Source organism: Oncorhynchus keta, chromosome 3 (assembly GCF_023373465.1).
Source record: "Oncorhynchus keta strain PuntledgeMale-10-30-2019 chromosome 3, Oket_V2, whole genome shotgun sequence".
In the NCBI taxonomy this organism is placed as follows: Eukaryota; Metazoa; Chordata; class Actinopteri; order Salmoniformes; family Salmonidae; genus Oncorhynchus; species Oncorhynchus keta.
The window spans coordinates 4,290,991-4,311,320 of record NC_068423.1 but is presented as its reverse complement, the minus strand read 5'-3'; the positions used below and the strand labels follow the sequence as shown (position 1 = coordinate 4,311,320).

General features: G+C 40.8%; 1 protein-coding gene across 1 annotated transcript; it reads left to right on the top strand.

The window, feature by feature from the left end:
* Positions 1-179: 179 nt before the first annotated feature.
* LOC118364151 (transforming growth factor beta-1-induced transcript 1 protein-like) lies at positions 180-20,257 on the top strand. The gene is given in 15 exon segments (XM_035745384.2): positions 180-477; positions 3,062-3,112; positions 3,497-3,654; positions 4,089-4,153; positions 8,626-8,642; positions 8,645-8,701; positions 8,704-8,766; positions 8,930-9,029; positions 15,109-15,193; positions 15,875-15,967; positions 16,558-16,740; positions 17,086-17,259; positions 17,517-17,598; positions 18,751-18,899; positions 19,082-20,257. Coding segments are annotated over 15 exon segments (1,557 nt in total). The 5' UTR covers positions 180-464; the 3' UTR covers positions 19,349-20,257.
* Positions 20,258-20,330: the final 73 nt, after the last annotated feature.

Genomic DNA, 20,330 nt, shown 5'->3' with positions numbered 1-20,330 from the left:
CAAAAACAAATGTTCATTTTAATTCATGCATTTCTATTGCTTCCAAAATATGTTTTACGCCGTTAAGGGGAGTGCCAAGATGGAGGCGTGGTGGCTTCAAAGCATCGCCCTTGGCATGTCATCTAGTGTGTATATATAACGCATTGGTTGTAACCGCAGTAATTTAACTACGCCTTCTCCAGTCTGTGGTACCAGTAGGCATAATACAGGAAGAGAGTCGTGGAGGAAAAGAAACGGGACGCCCTTTTTTTTTTATACTTGCATAGTTAGTAGATAACGGAATCCAAAAAGTTATTCGGGGCCAACGCAGACAATAGCCCTATTACAGAGATAATATATCCAGCCATACCATGGACGTTTGACGAACAAGGTTGAATAGAATAAACCATCCACCACAAGCTGATGTTGATCATATTCATCTTTTCTCACATCAAGAGGAAAAAAAGCTAATTTCAGAATTCACCATGGATGATTTGGGTATGTATTGATAATTTAGCCTATTTGAAACATTGTAGCTACGTGCTCCGCTATCTAATGGAATTGAAGAACGATGGTTGGAGTACTGAGGCAATGAAAAAAGTAACATTTTTGTTTTCTTGAAAGAGATCCATCTTTGCTGGAATTCGGAGCAAAGGTAAATGCACATTGAAAGGGAATAGTTTAGAAAACAATGTTTTCTTATAATCTATGATAATAGATAGGAACATGATTAGGCATAAAATATTACCTATAAATAGTACGAGGTTTAAAAATGCATCTGGGGTCCTATTCCTATTAATCAAGCAACATTTTACTTATAGCAGGTCATTTTAGACTTGAAAGTAACAGCCCTTATCCTCAAGTCTTTGTTATTGTGCCTATAGAGTAAGCTTTTGAATTGATCAGTATATCGACTACATTAGATGTAGGCCTAGCTAGTAGCTACTGTATGGGTGGTCTCTTATAATCCATGTTTACGAGAGATTGTTATCTAGTGAAAATCTGCTGGTCTCAATTGAATAACCTTTTTAACCATAGAACAACTAAAATATTATCTTCCAACTCAAATCTTGCTTTCTCTACATTGTGCTCCTCTTTTTCAAGGGAGGAAAGAAGATCAGGAAAAGCTTAATTTTGTGACATTTTTCTTTGACAACTCCAGCAATGTAAAACAGCATGCTCTCTTTAACTCTATGCCAGGAAAACAAGGAGTATACTAATGTAACTGTATCCTATGTCAACATGCAGTGCTTCTAGCTCTAACCACAAATTCAATCTAAATTAGATCTTGGACGTCCTCTGTAGGCCCTCTCTGTCTATAATGCTATCGATGAGTCAGAGATGGACTTTAGTGAGCTTCATAACATAATAAAGATCTCAATGTATTTCATTCAGCCATCAGGGGAAAAGAGTGTGACTATCATTAGTGTTAGTGAACTACCGGGTGGATTTAATAGTTAGAAGAGCCCCTTTCGAATGACTATTGATACAGAGGTTGAGGAATACATATATCCCTCTTTTCTTAAAAATGGTGGCAACTTTCAGAATGGAAAGCAATGTCCCAGCCCTCTTCAACTAGCACTGAAATAGCCTAGGGCCGCGATGGCTCACCAAGACTCATGAAGTTCAGTGAAAATAGGAGGGTTGTGTGCTGCACCAGACCAGAGAACAAAGCATTTGCTCTTGTGGCCTACTCGCTCGAAGAGTAGTGTGTGCAACATATTTCAAAACGGAGGGATTTTATGCTTAGCAAGCACGAGGAAGAATGTCTGCATCTGGTTCAACACATCTGGATAGGATTGCACTTCAAGGTTCAGTTGTTGCCGGGTGACTGGCGACGTGTTTCTCAAATAGGGGGACAGTGTTTATGTCAGTGTGTTTATGCTGTAGTGTTGTGTGTTATGTTGTAAGTTGATGTCTTTGGTTGGTGTGACTTGTGGGGTTTTTCAGCGAGACCACTTGTTAAGAGAGGCTATGGCCAAGTCAAACAGTCGGCAGGCAGAGCTCTAAATATGGTCATATTTCACATTGAGAGAATTTCAACTCCTTATATGAGCAGTCCAGTCTGTAAGTGTGTGTGTGTATAAGAGAGGGAGAGAGTGAGAAAGAATGTGTGTGTGTGTGTGTGTGTGTGTGTGTGTGTGTGTGTGTGTGTGTGTGTGTGTGTGTGTGTGTGTGTGTGTGTGTGTGTGTGTGTGTGTGTGTGTGTGTGTGTGTGTGTGTGTGTGTGTGTGTGTGTGTGTGTGAGCGAACAACATTCTCTCCACATGTTTGTACCAGTGTGAATCATCAGTGGGAGAAATGACCACAGACTGTGATGATAAAAGGCAGTCTCACCAGCCCCAGTCATATGTAGGTTTAATATGTCTAACTCTTATCAAGAAATTATGAATGTGACGTGCATATAAATACCAAATTAGCTCTAAAATAAATACACTGACCTCAACTAAATATTCCGTTTTGAAAATGTAAAGCAGTCATTTTCTGAAATATCCTTATTTTGCTCTGAAGTTGCTTCAAAAGTTGCTCAAAAGTTGTATGAAGTGATGCTCTGTGCATCTTCCACAAATATTATTATCAAAATAGATTTTCCTGGAAATATGGTTTGATAATTCGTGTATTGTTTCAGATTCTGCATGGTTTGCAAAAGTAAACCATGTAAGTTAGGAGAAAAGCTTGTCTAATAATCCAATAAGACACATTGTCCTGGTTTTGGCCATAAAAGGGATACATCCATGATGTCAGTCATGTGTTATAAAATACAGTATGCCATGGAGTAATACTAAAATGGCTTGTACTTCTCGTGAAAATTAGGTTTGAGTTCGATATCAGTTGACAAACACCCTTCCTCCACTGCTTCCTTATCACTTTGGCATGTCCAGAAAGGTCTACAGAAATGTTATATTTTTCATGTGACTTTAGCTTGTTTGCTCATTTGATGTCCCTTGCTTTTTTGATTGGTCAATGTGTTATTCTCGCTCTAAAAAGTGATAAATTGGCCCGCCTCTCTGTGTCCTCTCTGCTGCCTGCGTCTGATTTGCATCTCTCTGATTGGTCACTGAGTCCGTCTGTCTACCCTCAGGAGTTCCTGACTCACCTAACTACCCTCTCAGTCCTCGTATTGTTGTGTTTGGTACGTAACTGTCTGTATGTATGTTTGTTTGTGTGTTTCACCCTCTTTCTGTAGTATCTCAGTGTGTCAAAATACTTTGCTTCTATGTCCTCACCTCCTCCATGTGTCCCTTTGTTATTTTGTCTTTTTTACCTCCTATTTTCCTTCTATAATTTCCATTCCCATTCCCATTTCTCCAATTTCTTGTATTTAACCAGCATTAACCATCAACATAGGTATCAGCCAATACCTGTGTACTAACCACCCCCCGAGGCAAAATGAATGACTGCACAGTATGAGTGACAGCATCTTGAATTCCTCTACAAAGACTCCCATTGAAATAGAATCTCAAAAAATCTATAGATTATATTTCTATGCACACTCCCATCCTCTCTGACTCTGTAGACGCCCTCCTCGCTGACCTAGAGAGCACCAGCTCTCCCCTGGCCAGGTGCCCAGTCCTGCTTACCTCTGATCCCCCGGTGACATCTGACCCCGCGCCTGCCAGCCCTCAGGAAAACGCCCAGACCAGGCCACCGCCTCCAGCTTACACACCCCAGCAGGTAAGAGGTTTGAGATAAGAAACATTTGAAGAGTTTTGAGGTAGACTTAACAACTTGGATCAGATTACCTTTGCCCCAAATCTTAACCATTAGGAGGGGTGGAAATATACCTGAGCCTGAATGAGTGGCGAGGGCCAACTTCTGCCTACTCCAGGTGAGGTAATAGAGAGAAGTCAACATAGAACAGGCTGTTGGAAGTGTCTTATACTGTAGATAATTATACAATGCTAAAAGAGGATAGGTAGTAAGGAGGGATCAGACTCTGCTTAGAAACTCAACTTGTCAAAGTTAAGTGTTTTTATCGAATAGTTATGAAGTACCGTAACTCTTATTGTGTTGATGGGTGAGCGTTGACTTCAGAGCAAAAGTGAAGATTGACTTTCTGGTTGAAAAACAGGTGAATTATGTTTATAATGTGCAAACATTTCTTTTAGACGGTGTCTGCTGCAATGAAGTCCAATGGTTCTCAGAACCCAAACCCAGACAAACAACTGTACAGGTACTATTTTCCTTTATTATTAGTTACTTTACTAAGTAAAACAGAGTGGTCAAAGCTGCAGAAATAAAGCTGGTTCCACCAGGCTATTATTTTACAGCCCTATATGAAATAATGTTTATGGCCCTGACTTTTTTTTTGTGAATTCTACTTTCTTATGCAGTGGGGGGGATATGGTCGGGGTTCTAAATTCTTTTGTAGAAGGACTAGCTCAGTTCTGGACAAAAAGGACATTCTACTCCAAAATGAATGAAAATAAGTACCGTAATTTCCGGACTATAAGCCGCTACTTTATTCCCACGCTTTGAACCTCGCGGTTTATACAATGACGCGGCTAATTTATGGATTTTTTCCCGCTTTCACAAGATTCATGCCGCCAAAAAACTGAGCACCCTCACATAATGTGACGTAAATCTAGTGCGCTCAAACTTCCCATCATTCTGATTACGGTAGTCATTTTGTCACCCTCATGGCAAAGACACAGAGAAATGCATATGATGCAGCTTTCAAGTTGAAGGTGATCGATCTGGCTGTTGGAAAAGGAAATAGAGCTGCTGCACGGGAGCTTGGCTTTAATGAGTCGATGATAAGACGTTGGAAAACAGCGTGAGGAACTGACTCAGTGCAAAAAGACAACAACAGCTTTCAGAGGGAAGAAAAGCAGATGGCCCAAAGTATTTGCAGCCACTCGACATCAGTGTAAATCGTGCATTTAAGGTGGCGCTCCTTGTTCAGTGGGAGGCTTGGATGACAAGTGGGGAGAAATCCTTCACTAAAACGGGCCGCATGCGAAGAGAAACTTATGGTCAAGTCTGCCAGTGGGTCCTGACAGCGTGGAGTATTGTCAAAAAATCCACTATCATCAACAGGTTTCGAAAGGCTGGACTGCTGTGTGTTGAAGGGGCAGCATGAGCTCAGCGGGGTATTTGCCTCCGGATGAAAGTGACGAGAGCGACAATGAAAACGATCCAACATCGGATGAAGCAATTCTGAGGCTATTCAACTCCGACACCGAAGGAGATGGCTTCAGTGGTTTCAGTGCACAGGAGGAGGAAGATAGTGACCAATGACTTTCTTGGTAGGCCACTGTTTCATTTTTGTTACAAGCCATGTTTCGTTTAAAGGCTGTGTAAAGTTAATTTGTTTCAATGTACCGGTAGGCACCTGCGGCTTATAGACATGTGCGGCTTATTTATGTACAAAATACATATTTTTTAATAATTCAGTAGGTGCGGTTTATATTCAGGTGCGCTTAATAGTCCAGCAATTACGGTATGCTGACACCATCTAAAATAGGATTTCCTCCTCCAGAAATTAGCCCAATAACACATTGGTAAAATTATTTGCTAAAATGATTTCAACATATTGGGCCATGTACAATATGCCTATGCATGGTCCATAGTATCAGGTATGCTATTAGCAATAAACATGATCACCTTTAGCCCAACTGATGCAGCAAAGTGCAAATAAATAGGCTGACGCATTGGGTTGCCTATCTGCATTTACCCTATTGGGCTAATCATTAGCCGGATCTCAAATGTGATCTTTTAACTAGATATTTTCATTTCAATTAATGTTATGTCCCAAAAACACTTGCATAAAGCTGAATATAATGTAGGCCTGCCTACCTGTTAGGGTAACTCGGGGTAACTCGCCACCCGGGTTCTCACAGAAACCACTTTGTCACAATTTTTCCACCAACACTTTCCCTGTTTATCTGTCTCATCACAATTTTTTAAGTCATTCCAAATAAATTATTTTGAGGTAGAGAGGCATTGTACCATACAAGTGACCGGTGTTACGTTTTGTCTCACTCTCCCCTACACACTCACTGCGAATTGCGGAGCGGTAATGTGCTTGAAAACATGCTTCTGCTAAAATCCCGGGTTTAAAATGGTGCAGTTCGCGCATATTTAGGAGTTGAGAAATAAATAAAGTAGGAATGGAAAGCTGGGAGTCCCCTCTTTTCAACAAAAGCCATTAAACTGTGTTCAATGTTTTCAAAATGTTCGCTGCTGGCCCCCAGTTTGCGCCAGGACAGCGGAGTATTTAGGAGTTGAGAAATAAATAAAGTTTAGATGAATGGAAAGCTGTTCCACTGGAGTCCCCTTTGTAAGTCGCTCTGGATAAGAGCGTCTGCTAAATGACTTAAATGTAATGTAAATGTAAAACGAATGTTTTTGCGATTACAAGAATTGTTGTGCATTGTCCTGCTTGTCAGAATGCATGTTTCCATCCCTATGGCACTTATTACATGAATGCGCCACGAGAGGAATATTTATCTAGCATAGAACACAACAACAAGCCTACTAGGTAAATATATCAACTATTCTACTATGGGGTTGTTAGATTTTTCTATAATAATTTCTTGTTTTGTTTGCAGAGGAAAAATACATGTGGAATGTTCTAGCATATTCAAAATGCGCCTCAGCAGAAATATTTGTTCATGTTCCATATATTTTGTTGTTGCGTGGCGTCAATGATTTTGCCGTGGTGCACCTTGAGGGCAGCGGAAACACTGGATGATTTTACAAGAAAGATTGACAGACAGCAATATTGGTGATACATTTTTGCTCTCTCAGAGTCCAAGTTGTAACAGTCAAGAGAAGAAGTTGTAACAGTCAAGAATTGAGTGAACGATATTCATTTAATTTACTTTACTGTAAAGAAATATCCAACTATCCCTCCCTTACTGTCTTTTAAAAACATCCTTATCTGTTTTACACCACAGATTAAATCTTAATGATTTACTTCTGTAGATTATTGTCAAAAAGGCTGCGGCCAAACCTTTGGTGATGTACTGAGCGTGTGCCACAGCGAAAGCACTGATGGGAGTCTGAACGTTACCAATAAATATGTGTTAAAAAAAGAGGGAGCTTTCCTTAGCTCAACAGCCCATTATGTTCTAGTTTTTTTTTATTAGCTTTGGTGCTATTTTCACCAATAGTGTGCAGCTGCAGCCTGCATTTCGGGGCGTTCCTTCGTTCCTTCCGCCCCCGCCCGAGCATCCCATTGCTTCTTTCATTGTCAACAATCTACACAAAATACTGTAATGTCAAAGTGGAAGAAATATTCTACCATTTGTAAAAAAATATATATATTTAAAAAATATGACGAATAAATCACGAATATAGCTTGATTAGATAAGTATTCAACCTCGTGAGTCAATACACATTAGAATCACCTTTGGCAGCGATAACATCTGTGAGTCTTTCTGGGTAAGTCTCTAAGAGCTTTCCACACCTAGATTTTGCAACATTTGCCCATTATTCTTTTCAAAATTCTGTTGCTGATAATTTTCAGGTCTTGCCATAGATTTTCAAGTAGTTTTTGTTTATTTTTTATTTATTTAACCCATATACTTAAACAAAGTATTGACTCAGGGGTGTGAATACTTATGTAAATGAGTTGTTTCTGTATTTAATTTTCAATATTTTGCAAACACTTATCAAAAACATGTTTTCACTTTTGTCATTATGGGGTATGGCAGGATTCCCAAGCTGGCAGCCCTTGGGTGGTTAATATATATATATATATATATATATATATATATATATATATATATTAAGACGCAGAAGAAATGAAAAGAAATTAAAAGATGCTGGAAAAAAGATGCTGGAGGAGTGCTTGAAGCCATCTGTCGTGCTTCTACACCTGCATTGCTTGCTGTTTGGGGTTTTAGGCTGGGTTTCTGTACAGCACTTTGAGATATCAGCTGATGTAAGAAGGGCTATATAAATGAATTTGATTTGATCTGTCAAGCATGGTGGAGGCAATGTGATGCATTGGGGGTGGGAAAGTGGGATATTTGTACAGGGTAAAAGCGATCTTGGAAGGCTATCACTCCATTTTGCAACACCATGCCATACCCTGTATGCCAATTTCCTCCTATAACAGGACAATGACCCAAAGCACAGCTCCAAACTATGCAAGAACTATTTAGGGTAGAAGCAGTCAGCTGGTATTCTGTCTATAATGGAGTGGCCAGCACAGTCACCGGATCTCAACCCTATTGAGCTGTTGTGGTAGCAGCTTGACTGTATGGTACGTAAGAAGTGCCCTTCAAACAATCCAATTTGTGGGAGGTACTTCAGGAAGCATGGGGTGAAATATCTTCAGATTACCTCAACAAATTGACAACTAGAATGCCAAAGGTCTGCAAGGCTGTAATTGCTGCAAATTGAGGATTCTTTGACAAAAGCAAAGTTTGAAGGACACAATTATTAGAAATCATTATGTATAACCTTGTCAACGTCTTGACTATATTTCCTATTCATTTCGCAATTAATTTCATGTATGTTTTGATGCAAAACAAGGACATTTCTCAGTGACCCCAAACTTTTGAATGGTAGTGTATGAATGTTGGTTCAGTCCCCCATTAATTTGTTTGAGTTATACCATTCTTTCCCCATCTCCCGCTCTCTCCTTTTCACTCTCTCTTTCTCTCACCCTCTCTCACCCTATCTCCCCTCCAGCACAGTGAATAAGCCTCGCTCCCCCGCACGGCCGACCCTCCTCCCCCCCCCGCCTTCTCCTCCTCCTCTGTGTTAGGAGGGGTCTCAGCGAACTGGACCACCTTCTGCAGGAGCTCAACGCCACCCAGTTCAACATCACAGGTCAGTATAGGCTTGCCCTCACAAGCCTCCACTGGACAGTGTTTGCTCAATGTTTGATGATGTAAACAAGGTCATCTTCATACCGTGTATGTGTGTTGTGTGCGAGCAGCATTTTCTCAACATGTGGTATTCATGCTTTGTGCTCATCTTTGTCTGTTGGTAGATGAGATTCTGGCCCAGTTTCCCACCACTAAAAAGGATGAGAGGGACAAGATAAAAGAGTTCCAGGGGTCCAAGGACAAGGTCACAACACCCTACCCCAGGTATCCATATACACCCTTCATATACCCTAAAGCAGGGATCGTCAACTAGATTCAGCCGCAATTTTTTTCTTGATCAGATGGTCGGGGGAGCCGAACATAATTTGTAGACTGCAAATTGACCTTAAGATTCTCAAACAGATATAATATTTGACTAAACGATAATTTCGGACCTTGCTGACATTTGTATATGATCATGTCTCTCTATTATGCATTCAATACTTGGGAACAGATTTTCATAATTAAAATGACTGGTAGCTGATTTTCTGGTGTTTTTAGAGTATTTTATGAGATAAAAAATATATACAGTACCAGTCAAAAGTTTGAACACACCTACTCATTCTAGGGTATTTCTTTATTTGTATTATTTTCTACAATGTAGAATAATAGTGAAGACATCAAAACTATGAAATAACACACATGGAATCATGTAGTAACCAAAAAGTGTTAAACAAATCAAAATATATTTTATATTTGAGATTCTTCAAAGTAGCCACCCTTTGTTCATTGATGACAGCTTTGCACACTCTTGGCATTCTCTCAACCAGCTTCATGAGGTAGTCACCTGGAATGCATTTCAATTAACACGTGTGCCTTGTTAAAAGTTCATTTGTGGAATTTCTTTCCTTATTAATGCATTTGAGCCGATCAGTTGTGTTGTGACAAGGTAGGGGTGGTATACAGAAGATAACCCTATTTTGTTAAATACCAAGTACATATTATGGCAAGAACAGCTCAAATAAGAAAAGAGAAATGTCAGTCCATTATTACTTTAAGACATGAAGGTCGGTTTCTTCAAGTGCAGTCCCAAAAACCATCAGGTGCTTTGATGAAACTGGTTCTCAACATCAACTGTTCAGAGGAGACTGAATCAGGCCTTGATGGTCGAATTGCTGCAAAGAAACCACTACTAAAGGACACCAATAAGAAAAGAGACTTGCTTGGGCCAAGTAACACGAGCAATGGACATTAGACCGGTGGAAATCTGTCCTTTGGTCTGATGAGTCCAAATGTTCGATTTTTGGTCTTTATGAGATGCACAGTAGGTGAACGGATGATCTCCACATGTGTGGTTCCCACTGTGAAGCACGGAGGGGCAGGTATGATGGTGTGGGGGTGCTTTGTTGGTGACAATGTCTGTGATTTATTTAGAATTCAAGGCACACTTAACCAGCATGGCTACCACAGTATTTTGCAGCGATACACCATTCCATCTGGTTTGTGCTTAGTGGGAATATAATTTGTTTTTCAACAGTGACCCAACAGTGACCCAACATACCCCCAGGCTGTGTAGGGGCTATTTGACCAAGAAAGAGTGATGGAGTGCTGCATCAGATTAAATGGACTCCACAATCACCTAACCTCAACCCAATTGAGATGGTTTGGAATAAGTTGGACCTCAAAGTGAAGGAAAAGCAGCCCAGCATATGTGCTCAGCATATGTGGGAGCACCTTCAAGACAGTTGGAAAAGCATTCTTCATGATGCTTGTTGAGAGAATTCTGTCATCAAGGCAAAGGGTGGCTACTTTGAAGAATCTAAAATATATTTTGATTTGGTTATTACGTGATTCCATATGTGTTATTTCATAGTTTTGATGTCTTCACTATTATCCAACAATGTAGAAAATAGTAAAAATAAAGGAATACCCTTGAATAAGTAGGTTTGTCCAAACTTTTGACTGGTACTGTATACAGTGCCCTGAGTTAATCAGAGAGGCAACAAAGAGACCAAAGATAACCCTGAAGGAGCTTGAAAGCTCCACAGCAGAGATTGGAGTATCTGTCCATAGGACCCCTTTAAGCCATACACTCCACAGAGCTGGGCTTTACGGAAGAGTGGCCAGGAAAAAGCCATTGCATAAAGAAAAAAATTATCAAGCACGTTTGGTGTTCGCCAAAAGGCATGTGGGAGCCTCCACAAACATATGAAAGAATGTACTCTGGTTAGATTAGACAAAAAAATTAGCTTTTTGGCCATTAAGGAAAACGCTATGTCTGGCGCAAACCCAACACCTCGCATCACCCTGAGAACATCCTCATTTCATCGGCAGGGACTGGGAAACTGGTCAGAATTGAAGGAGTGGTGGATGGTGTTAAATAAATAAATTCTTGGGGGAAACCTGTTTCACTCTTCCAGAGATTTGAGACTGGGACAGAGGTTCACCTTCCAGCAGGACAATGACCCTAAGCATACTGTTAAAGCAACACTTGAGTGGTTTAAGGGGAAACATTTACATGTTTTGGAATGACCTAGCCAAAGCCCAGACCTAAATCCAATTGAGAATCTGTGGTATGACTTAAAGATTGCTGTATACCAGTGGAACCCATCCAACTGGAGCAGTTTTGCCTTGAAAAATGGGCAAAATCCCAGTGGCTAGATGTGCCAAGCTTATAGAGATGTACAACAAGAGACTTGCAGATGTAATTGCTGCAAAAGGTGGCTCTACAAAGTATTGATTTTGGAGGGGTGAATAGTTATGCACGATCAAGTTTTCTGTTTTTTTTGTCTTAATTTTTGTTTGTCTCACAGGAAAAAATATTTTGCATCTTCAAAGTGTTGTGTTGTGTAAATCCAATGATTACAAACCCCCCAAAAATTAATTCCAGGTTGTAAGGCAACAAAATCTGAAAAATGCCAAGGGGGTGAATACTTTCGCACGCCACTGTACTTATACAAAAGTGTTCGTAAAACTTGGGGAACCAAGTAAAATCTCCCTTGGGCCGCCAGTTGGTGAACCCTGCCCCGAAGGCGTAAATACTGGGTTGGCGTCCCAAATGGCACACTATTCCCTTTATAGTACATTGCTTTTAACCAGGGACCCTAGGGCTCTTGTAAAAAGTAGTGCACTATATAGGGAACAGCATGCCATTTGGAATGCATTCTATTTTGTTCCAGGATACTGTCTTTTTAGTGCTCCTACTATAGTTGAAGTGTCTATAGTGCTATGTGTTCAGTTAAACGACCAATCAGCAGTTGAAGCAATAACAAAGTTGTGGTAAAAAGCTGAAGGATGGGCCTGAAGAAATGTAATCATTCTCAAATTCTTAGACCGAGCTATGGATGCAATCACTGACCATCCAAGATATAAAAATTATAGTTTTAAGCATGTTTTGAAGCTCTATAGCAGGGGTGTCAAACTCATTTCGCATCGTGGGCCACATACGGCCTAGGGAGATGTCAAGTGGGCCGGACCATTAAAATTATACCATACTCTGCTATAAATAACCAAAATATCATGTCTTTCCTTTGTTTTGGTGTAAAGAAGCACAAGAACATTAGGAAAATATTGAAATTTAATGAACTATCCTTTTACAAAACATTTCATGAAACACCTCATATTTCCTTAGACAAATGTGCAATTTACTTTTATCATTCACAAATATGCATTGCAACTGATCCCACTGATTGTACAAAGGCACAAAACTTTAATTGGTACTGAAAAATATAGTAATGCACTTTAAGATTAAATGAGACTTTTAAAGAAAGGAATTTTAAACCACTTACACATACGCATATAAAATCTAAATGTAATCCCTGCGTACACCTTACAAACTAAGGAGAGTGATTTTAAATGTGTAATGAAGAAAGTGTTCGCCTGTCCTGTAAATCTGTAAACTTCATACATGAAACATACATACACATACAATACATACTGAAAATGTATGGAGTTGTATGAACAGTAGAATTCCATCACACAACTTTTGTTTTGAAGCTGCTGACTAACATTAAAGTGCACATTTTTTAAATCACCACAGTAAGGATTCATCTTCACAGAGCTGTATTCTTTCAATGCAAACAGTATCTAAGGCAGCATTTTAAAGGTGTTAGTCTAGTCTGGACTTGTATTTGTACCTGAAACTTGGCATCTTTTGGCCTGTACAAGTGCATCAACACCAGGTGTCATGTCCTGACTAGCTGTCACTTTCAGAATGTCATTTAAGTGCTTGTTTGTGAGCCTTGAACGCATTTTTGTTTTATTGATATTCATCACTGAGACAATTTGTTCACAAAGGTAGGTTGTCCCAAACATGCACAAAATTTTAGCAGCCAGGGCTGTTAATTTGGGGTACCCTGGTAGTAGATACTGATAAAATCAGGGCAGGGTTGCCATTTGCCAGTTGCATCTCCCACAAAGTCAGCTTCAACTTAAATGCATGTATGTTGTCAGAAAACTGTGTGACAACTTTTTGCGGCCTTGCAACATTTTGTTCAGATTGTTCAAGTGTTCAGTAATATCAACCAAGAATGCAAGGTCCCGTAGCCATTCCTGAGATTGTAATTCCAACACCGGTTTTCCTTTTTCTCCATGAACTGTCCGATTTCCTCTCGTAGATCAAAGAAATGCCTCAGCACAGCGCCTCGGCTTAACCATCTCACTTCAGTGTGGTATGGCAGGCTGTGGGTAATGTTGCTGTCGCTGAGAAGTTTGTCAAACTGACGATGGTTCAGACCTCTGGACCGGATGAAATTTACAGTGCGAACAACCACCTCCATGACGTGGTCCATTTTCAGCGACTTGCAACACAATGCCTCCTGGTGCAAAATACAGTGAAATGTCCAGAAACGATCTCCTCCATTAAGGGCTTGTACTTTGTCTTTGAACTTTGTCGCGACACCTGCTTTCTTTCCGACCATGGATGGCGCGCCGTCTGTAGCCAGGCTGACAGCGCGGGACCAGTCCACTCCAACTCTGTCCAATGCAGCAAGGACAGAGCCGAAAATGTCCTCGGCTGTTGTGGTGTCCATCATTGGCACCAACTCAAGAAACTCTTCAGTAACAGTCAATGTCTCATCAACTCCTCGAATAAATATGGCCAGTTGGGCCACGTCTGTGATGTCAGTGCTATCGTCAATTGCCACGGAAAATGCAATAAATGACTTGACTCTCTGTTTCAATTGACTGTCTAAATCTGCCGATAGTTCCGAAATCCTCTCTGCTATAGTATTCCTCGTCATGCTAATATTGGCAAAAGCTTGTCGCTTCTCGGGACATACAAGTTCAGCCGCCTTCATCATGCATCGTTTAACAAAGTCACCGTCGGAATACGGCTTCGATGCTAATGCTATTTCGCTAGCAATTAGGTAGCTGGCTTTTACCGCTGCTTCACTGACTTCTCGGCTCTGGATGAAAGTTGACTGCTGTTTCCTCAGACCCGCCAGCAATTCGTTAATCTTATCTCTTCTCAGTTGTCCTTGCAAGCCGTCATATTTTTCGCTGTGATGAGTCTCGTAGTGGCGTCGAATATTATATTCCTTCAATACCGAAACTTGTTGCAAACACACCAAGCACAAAGGTTTTCCGTGCATCTCTGTAAATAAATAGGACGTGGTCCATTTTTCTTTGAAAATTCTACACTCCTTATCTACTTTTCTCCGTTTGGATAACGACATTTTGGCTAATGAGGGTGTAGTGGAGAGGTAGAGACATTAACAATCTTAACAACGTCGTAACAAGCAGCAGATGGCGCATTGATACCGTCTGCTGTTTTCAGTCTGTCTCAGTGATGCGGCTTGTCTTAAAAAAAAAAAAAAAATTAATTCCATGTCTTTTATGCATTTTTTCCACTTTCAAATTATCCTGCGGGCCTGATCGAACCTCCTTGGGGGCCGGTTCCGGCCCGCGGGCCTATGTTTGACACCCCTGCTCTATAGTATTTGTTTTCATTTACAATGTATTCAGACATTGGAGTAACACAAGCTTATATTTTGGGTACTTATGGGGTACAACAATTGAAATAAGCTCATGAGGCATTTATAAATGAGATTCTCTTCAAGAATCAATGGGTATACATAATTAATGTATAAGTCCAAATATGGATGTAGCAACTGCAGATTGCTCCTTTAACTCCTTCCAAAGTTGTGTTCATTAAGGGAGTGAAAAATGTATGTTTATTATTTTCTTAAGTCAAGGTAGTCTCTCCCTGTTTCAGTCCATTTTTTTCCGTTTGACTAATGAATACGATCCTGTACTCTAGTTGTGTTCATCCGTTATAATTTTTTATGTCTGAAATGTTGTCTCTCCAACTGGAAAAGCTTAACCTGTGTTTTAAATGATAAAATAAATGTATTAATTCATTCAGTTCGGTGAAGCCGTCAGCCACCTCAGCTACACTTGAGCTGGACAAACTCATGGCCTCTCTGTCTGACTTCAGAGTCCAGAGCACAGTAAGAGCCCCACTACCAACCTGTATACTTCACATTAAACACTACAGCCTGTACGCTACTGCACAGTTTAGTTCACTACGGGCAACATTTTTGTGACGCAAAAGAGAACATATTTGTGTAATTGAACTTTAAACTTTCCTTCAACAAAGTGTGTGATCAGGTGACATCTCTTTATGCATTGGGGGGAAAGGGAGGTACCTAGTCAGTTCTACAACTGAATGCTTTCAACTGAAATGTGTCTTCTGCATTTAACCCAACCCCTCTGAATCAGAGAGGTGCATGGGGCTGCCTTAATTGACAGCCACATCTTCGGCGCCTGGAGGACAGTGGGTTATAACTGCCTTGCTCAGGGGCAGAACGACAGATTTTTACCTTGTTAGCTCGGGGATTAGATCCAGCAACCTTTCGGTTACTGTCCCAACACTAACCACTAGGCTACCGCTCAGTTTGCCGAATACACATTGTTGTAGAAGAGTAAAAAAATGAAATCCCGCTGCCAGATTATAATGTTTACTGTATTTTTTTTCCATAGATCTATGCTCTTTTGCACCACAAAAATATTGCAGATCATCTTATAATACTGTGTATACAGTACAATGTTCTTGATGCATTGCATTTATATATAGTCCTCTTTCTCTCTCTGCTTGTCTATCGTTATCCACTCATGCTCTACGCATTAAGAACGCTACAGAGTTCAAAACTGCGGAGCCGCAGAGCCATGCGGTCTATTGTGACGTACGTCGCCCGCGACTTGATAACAGCCAGTTAAATGAGGTTCGTAAATGGGCCGCGCGGACTGTCGCGTCTCTGCGGCTGTGCACTCTGAATTGAGCTTTACTCTCTGTTTACAAGTATATGCTTGTCTGTCTCTGTCCTTCCCTGTCTGCTTGCCAGTGTCAACGGTTGTGTTCCAGGTCGTCTCTATTGCAGTCGATGAGCCGGAATGACTCAGACGATTGCCATATCATATTAATTTAGTTCCCTGAGATGTTACTGGTCTCAGCGCAGTATTCACAAAGCTTCCCAGAGTAGGAGTGTTGATCTAGGATCAGGTCCCCCCTCTTATTCATTTCTATTTAAAAGGCTAAACTGATCGGAGATCAGTGCTCATACTCTGAGATGCTATGTGAATATGGGTTCAGATCTCACAATGCCTGATGACTTCACCGGGTATTGTGAGGTCTAATAATCAGTGCAGTGCGACTGCAACATAGACAACTTGGAACGCCCGTTCAGTTCAACTAATTCAAAAGCATGACAAAAATCACCATGCACTCTCTGGTCCTAATGCATCCTAATCACATTGACATTTGTGTCACAGGTGATCATTGGTATGTTATCTAACTCTCCTTCTCTCTTATTAGCCAGCTCCAGCTGTCACACCAGTGATCACATTACCACAGCATCCGGTCCCGCCCCCACAAGCCTCTTCCGGCGGCTCATTGGACAGCATGCTGGGGCTCCTCCAATCGGATTTAACCAGGCAGGGAGTCCCCACATCCTCCAAGGGTAGCTGCTCGGCCTGTCAAAAACCGGTTGTAGGACAGGTGATCGATCGCTCAACACTGTCCCATTGTGGAGATACTTCCTGTACCTTGTAGAACATAACAATTTTTGCTAAGAAAGTTCTTAACTTTGTTCTGTTTCACATGAAATGCATCACATTTGTGCTTGATCTATGGTCAAGCCAGTACCGTTTTCACACTTGTGCCAACCCAAACCCCACTGTGCTGGCTTGAATGTTTTCTTTTAACACTGTCCTGTCCAGCATGGTTCCAGTAACTATGGTGGATGCGTAACCAGGCCAGCTCAGTACAGTTTGGCTTGGCTCGATTCGGTTCAGTAGTGCGAATAGCCATTAAATGACTGACCATTCACCTTTGACCCTCCAGGTGGTGACTGCTCTGGGGCGGGTATGGCACCCGGAACACTTTGTGTGCTCGGAGTGTGAGACAGAACTGGGCAGCCGGAACTTCTTCGAAAAGGATGGTCAGCCGTACTGCGAGTCGGACTACTTTACCCTCTACTCTCCCCACTGCGCACACTGCAACAAGCCCATACTCAATGTAAAACCTCCACCTGACACTGTGTGTGTGCGTGCATGTGTGTGTGTATACTGTCTACTTCACCACAAATGTCTATGTACTTACATAAAATGGTGTCAAAATTAATACATTGTGTTTACCTACTGTATATAACTAATTTCCTCCATTACACTGTTTCATTAACATGTCCAGTGATATTAGCCTTAGTTATACAGCCCTTACAAAGTGTGTATGTCACCTGAAGCCATAAAAAACTGTTTTCTGTGTTGCCTGTGTAGAAAATGGTCACCGCCCTGGACAAGAATTGGCACCCGGAGTGTTTCTGTTGCGTCAAGTGCAGCCGGGCATTCGGAGAGGAAGGTAATAAACCCACGCTTCCTGCCAAGGGCCACACTGGGATGTAGACAATAATGAACTATAGGTTGTTTTGTTCCATGGTCCTCAGCAATACAACACCAGAAAACACACTTACTATGTTGTTCCACAAATAGAGCCCTTTGATATTTGAAAAAAAAAATTGTGCACCAATATTGAATTTTAAAAGCCCGTTATATTAGTGTCTTTTAATAATATGAATATATTTTCCCGTTTTTCTTGACTTAAGGAAGATTTTGACCCACTTAACCCCTACATTTCCCCAAGTATTCACCATCTTCTTTTGTTCTCATCTTCTTTTTGCCCTAGTTCTTTTGTCGCTTTGACAAAGTCATTTTTTAAGATGATTATTTATTTTACATGATAAGTGATTCATTTACATTTGTCCCTCATTTTAAGGTCAATCCTGTTTTGTGAACTGAACTCTCGTTTTAATATAGGGAAACCATTCCTTTAAAAAAAAATATTCAAAAGAAACATTGAACAGGTAAGAGTCAAATCATGGTGTAAAAAGCAGGTGAGCTGGTTCTACTCGTTTTGGACATTTGCTGGTGTTTTGTGGTAGAAAGCGTTGAGCATAACTTGTCAACGCTATTACCCATAGATAGACGGGATAGAAATGTTTGAACAACTTTTGTCTTTTTGTTAAGCTTGCTTTCTATCACTACAATGGAAATGACAAAGCATCTGCATGCTCCCATACGGAAAACTATCGCTCAAGTCCACCAAAATGGAATATAACATTACGGATAAAGTTCGGAATGACACAATTTCATGTGTACAACATCTAAAGACCTGCATCACTATTCTAAGAGCGTTGCCATTTCTAAAATGATGTATTTGGGTGATTTTAGAGCATTTGTTTTTTTTTTAAAGTTTACCATTTTTATAACAAAATGTTAAAATTACGTGAAATAAAAAAAATATGACACAAATTACACTATGCAAAGGCCCTCTTCATGGAATGACCATACTACTGAGGCTAACACACGTATTACTTCATTACTTCCAATTTTGGCATATATTTCAATGAGTGAATGTAAATGTACAACCATGTATTTGGAATACATTTTTTATATGTTTCTTGATTTGTTTTACATAATACTTAACTGCCTGTGTCTCCTTCCCTCTCTGTAGGTTTCCATGACCGCGAGGGTCAGCAGTACTGCCAGCAGTGCTTCTTGTCCCTCTTCGCCTCCCGTTGCCAAGGATGTACCCAGCCAATCCTGGAGAACTACATCTCTGCCCTCAACTCCCTGTGGCACCCGCAGTGCTTTGTGTGCAGGGTAAGTGTGTGTGTGTGTCGGGGGGTGGGGTCTGTGTCTTCATGTCAATAAGGACAAAGATTGGCCAAACATGGACACGTTACGAATGTGAATTGAACACCACACAAACCAGGCACCACACATTTTTTGTATCACATGTTCACCTCCAACTCAACTCCCTTTGCCTTTTGTCGTGTCTGCAGGAGTGCTACTGCCCCTTCGTCAACGGCAGCTTCTTCGAGCACGAGGGCCAGCCGCTGTGCGAGGCCCACTACCACCAGTCGCGCGGCAGCATGTGCCAGGCGTGCCAACAGCCCATCCTGGGCCGCTGCGTCACTGCCATGGGTGCCAAATTCCACCCGCACCACCTGGTGTGCCACTTCTGCCTCAAGCCACTCAGCAAGGGCTGCTTCAAAGAGCAGGAGAACAAGCCCTACTGCCATCCCTGCTTCATCAAACTCTTCGGCTGAGCACCGAGAAGGACGCTGCCCATCCTATGTTTTCTTCTTCCATAACTCCCATACCAGGTGTATGTCGTGTTCATTAGGGCACATAACAATTTAAAATGTTTTGCAACAGAAAACGTAAATGAGAATTTCTTATTGGACAAGTCCAGGTCCGTCCCTGTTTCAATGCGTTTGGTGCCTAATGAATACGACCCAGCTCTTTTCTAGTTACGAAGTTGAACAAATATCTGTCAGCCATTTTGTTTTGTCGCAGAGAATGAGAGAGAGATCAGAGCTGGACTCTTTCTGGGTTATAAGACAACATTGGCGACTAGAAAGAGAAAGGGATAGAGAGAAAAGTCTAAGACAATCCAATTCTCTATTAGACTGGTACCATGCAGGCAAAACTAGTTGAAATGATGTCATAATGAACATTTCAACTAGTTATGTCCGCAGGGTACACAGAGGCCAACAAAAATATTTGAGTGAGAAGGGAGCATAGATCTCCAAGACACATAGATGACCAACGCAGAAGCCATAGCTAAACTTTTGAGGAAGTTTTCCAAAGAGAAAATAATAGAAAGTTGTTATCACATGGTATATGTAAATCCATGACCTATCAAATGGAATATTGACCACTGAATTATTTGAAATTGACATTTTTGATGGTATCGAATGGAACCTTTTTATGAACATTTTGATGAAGGATCTTTAATAAAAACCCATTTAATATATTTGCTTTACATTGCAAAGTATAATTATCACTGCTATTGCATTTCTATACTGATATATTGTCTATTTTAAATTTGAGGCTACCATGTATCGCAATTGTAGTGCCAAAGATTTTACAATGTTTTTTTCCACCATTGTGCTATGCAATTATGTATAAAGAATACCAAAGAGTAAAATAAACACAATTTTGTTCTGCCCTGACTTTGGTGTTGAGGGAATTTATTCTGTTTCAAGAAATAAACAGCCATTCTAATTTGCACGTAGAAACAAGCAA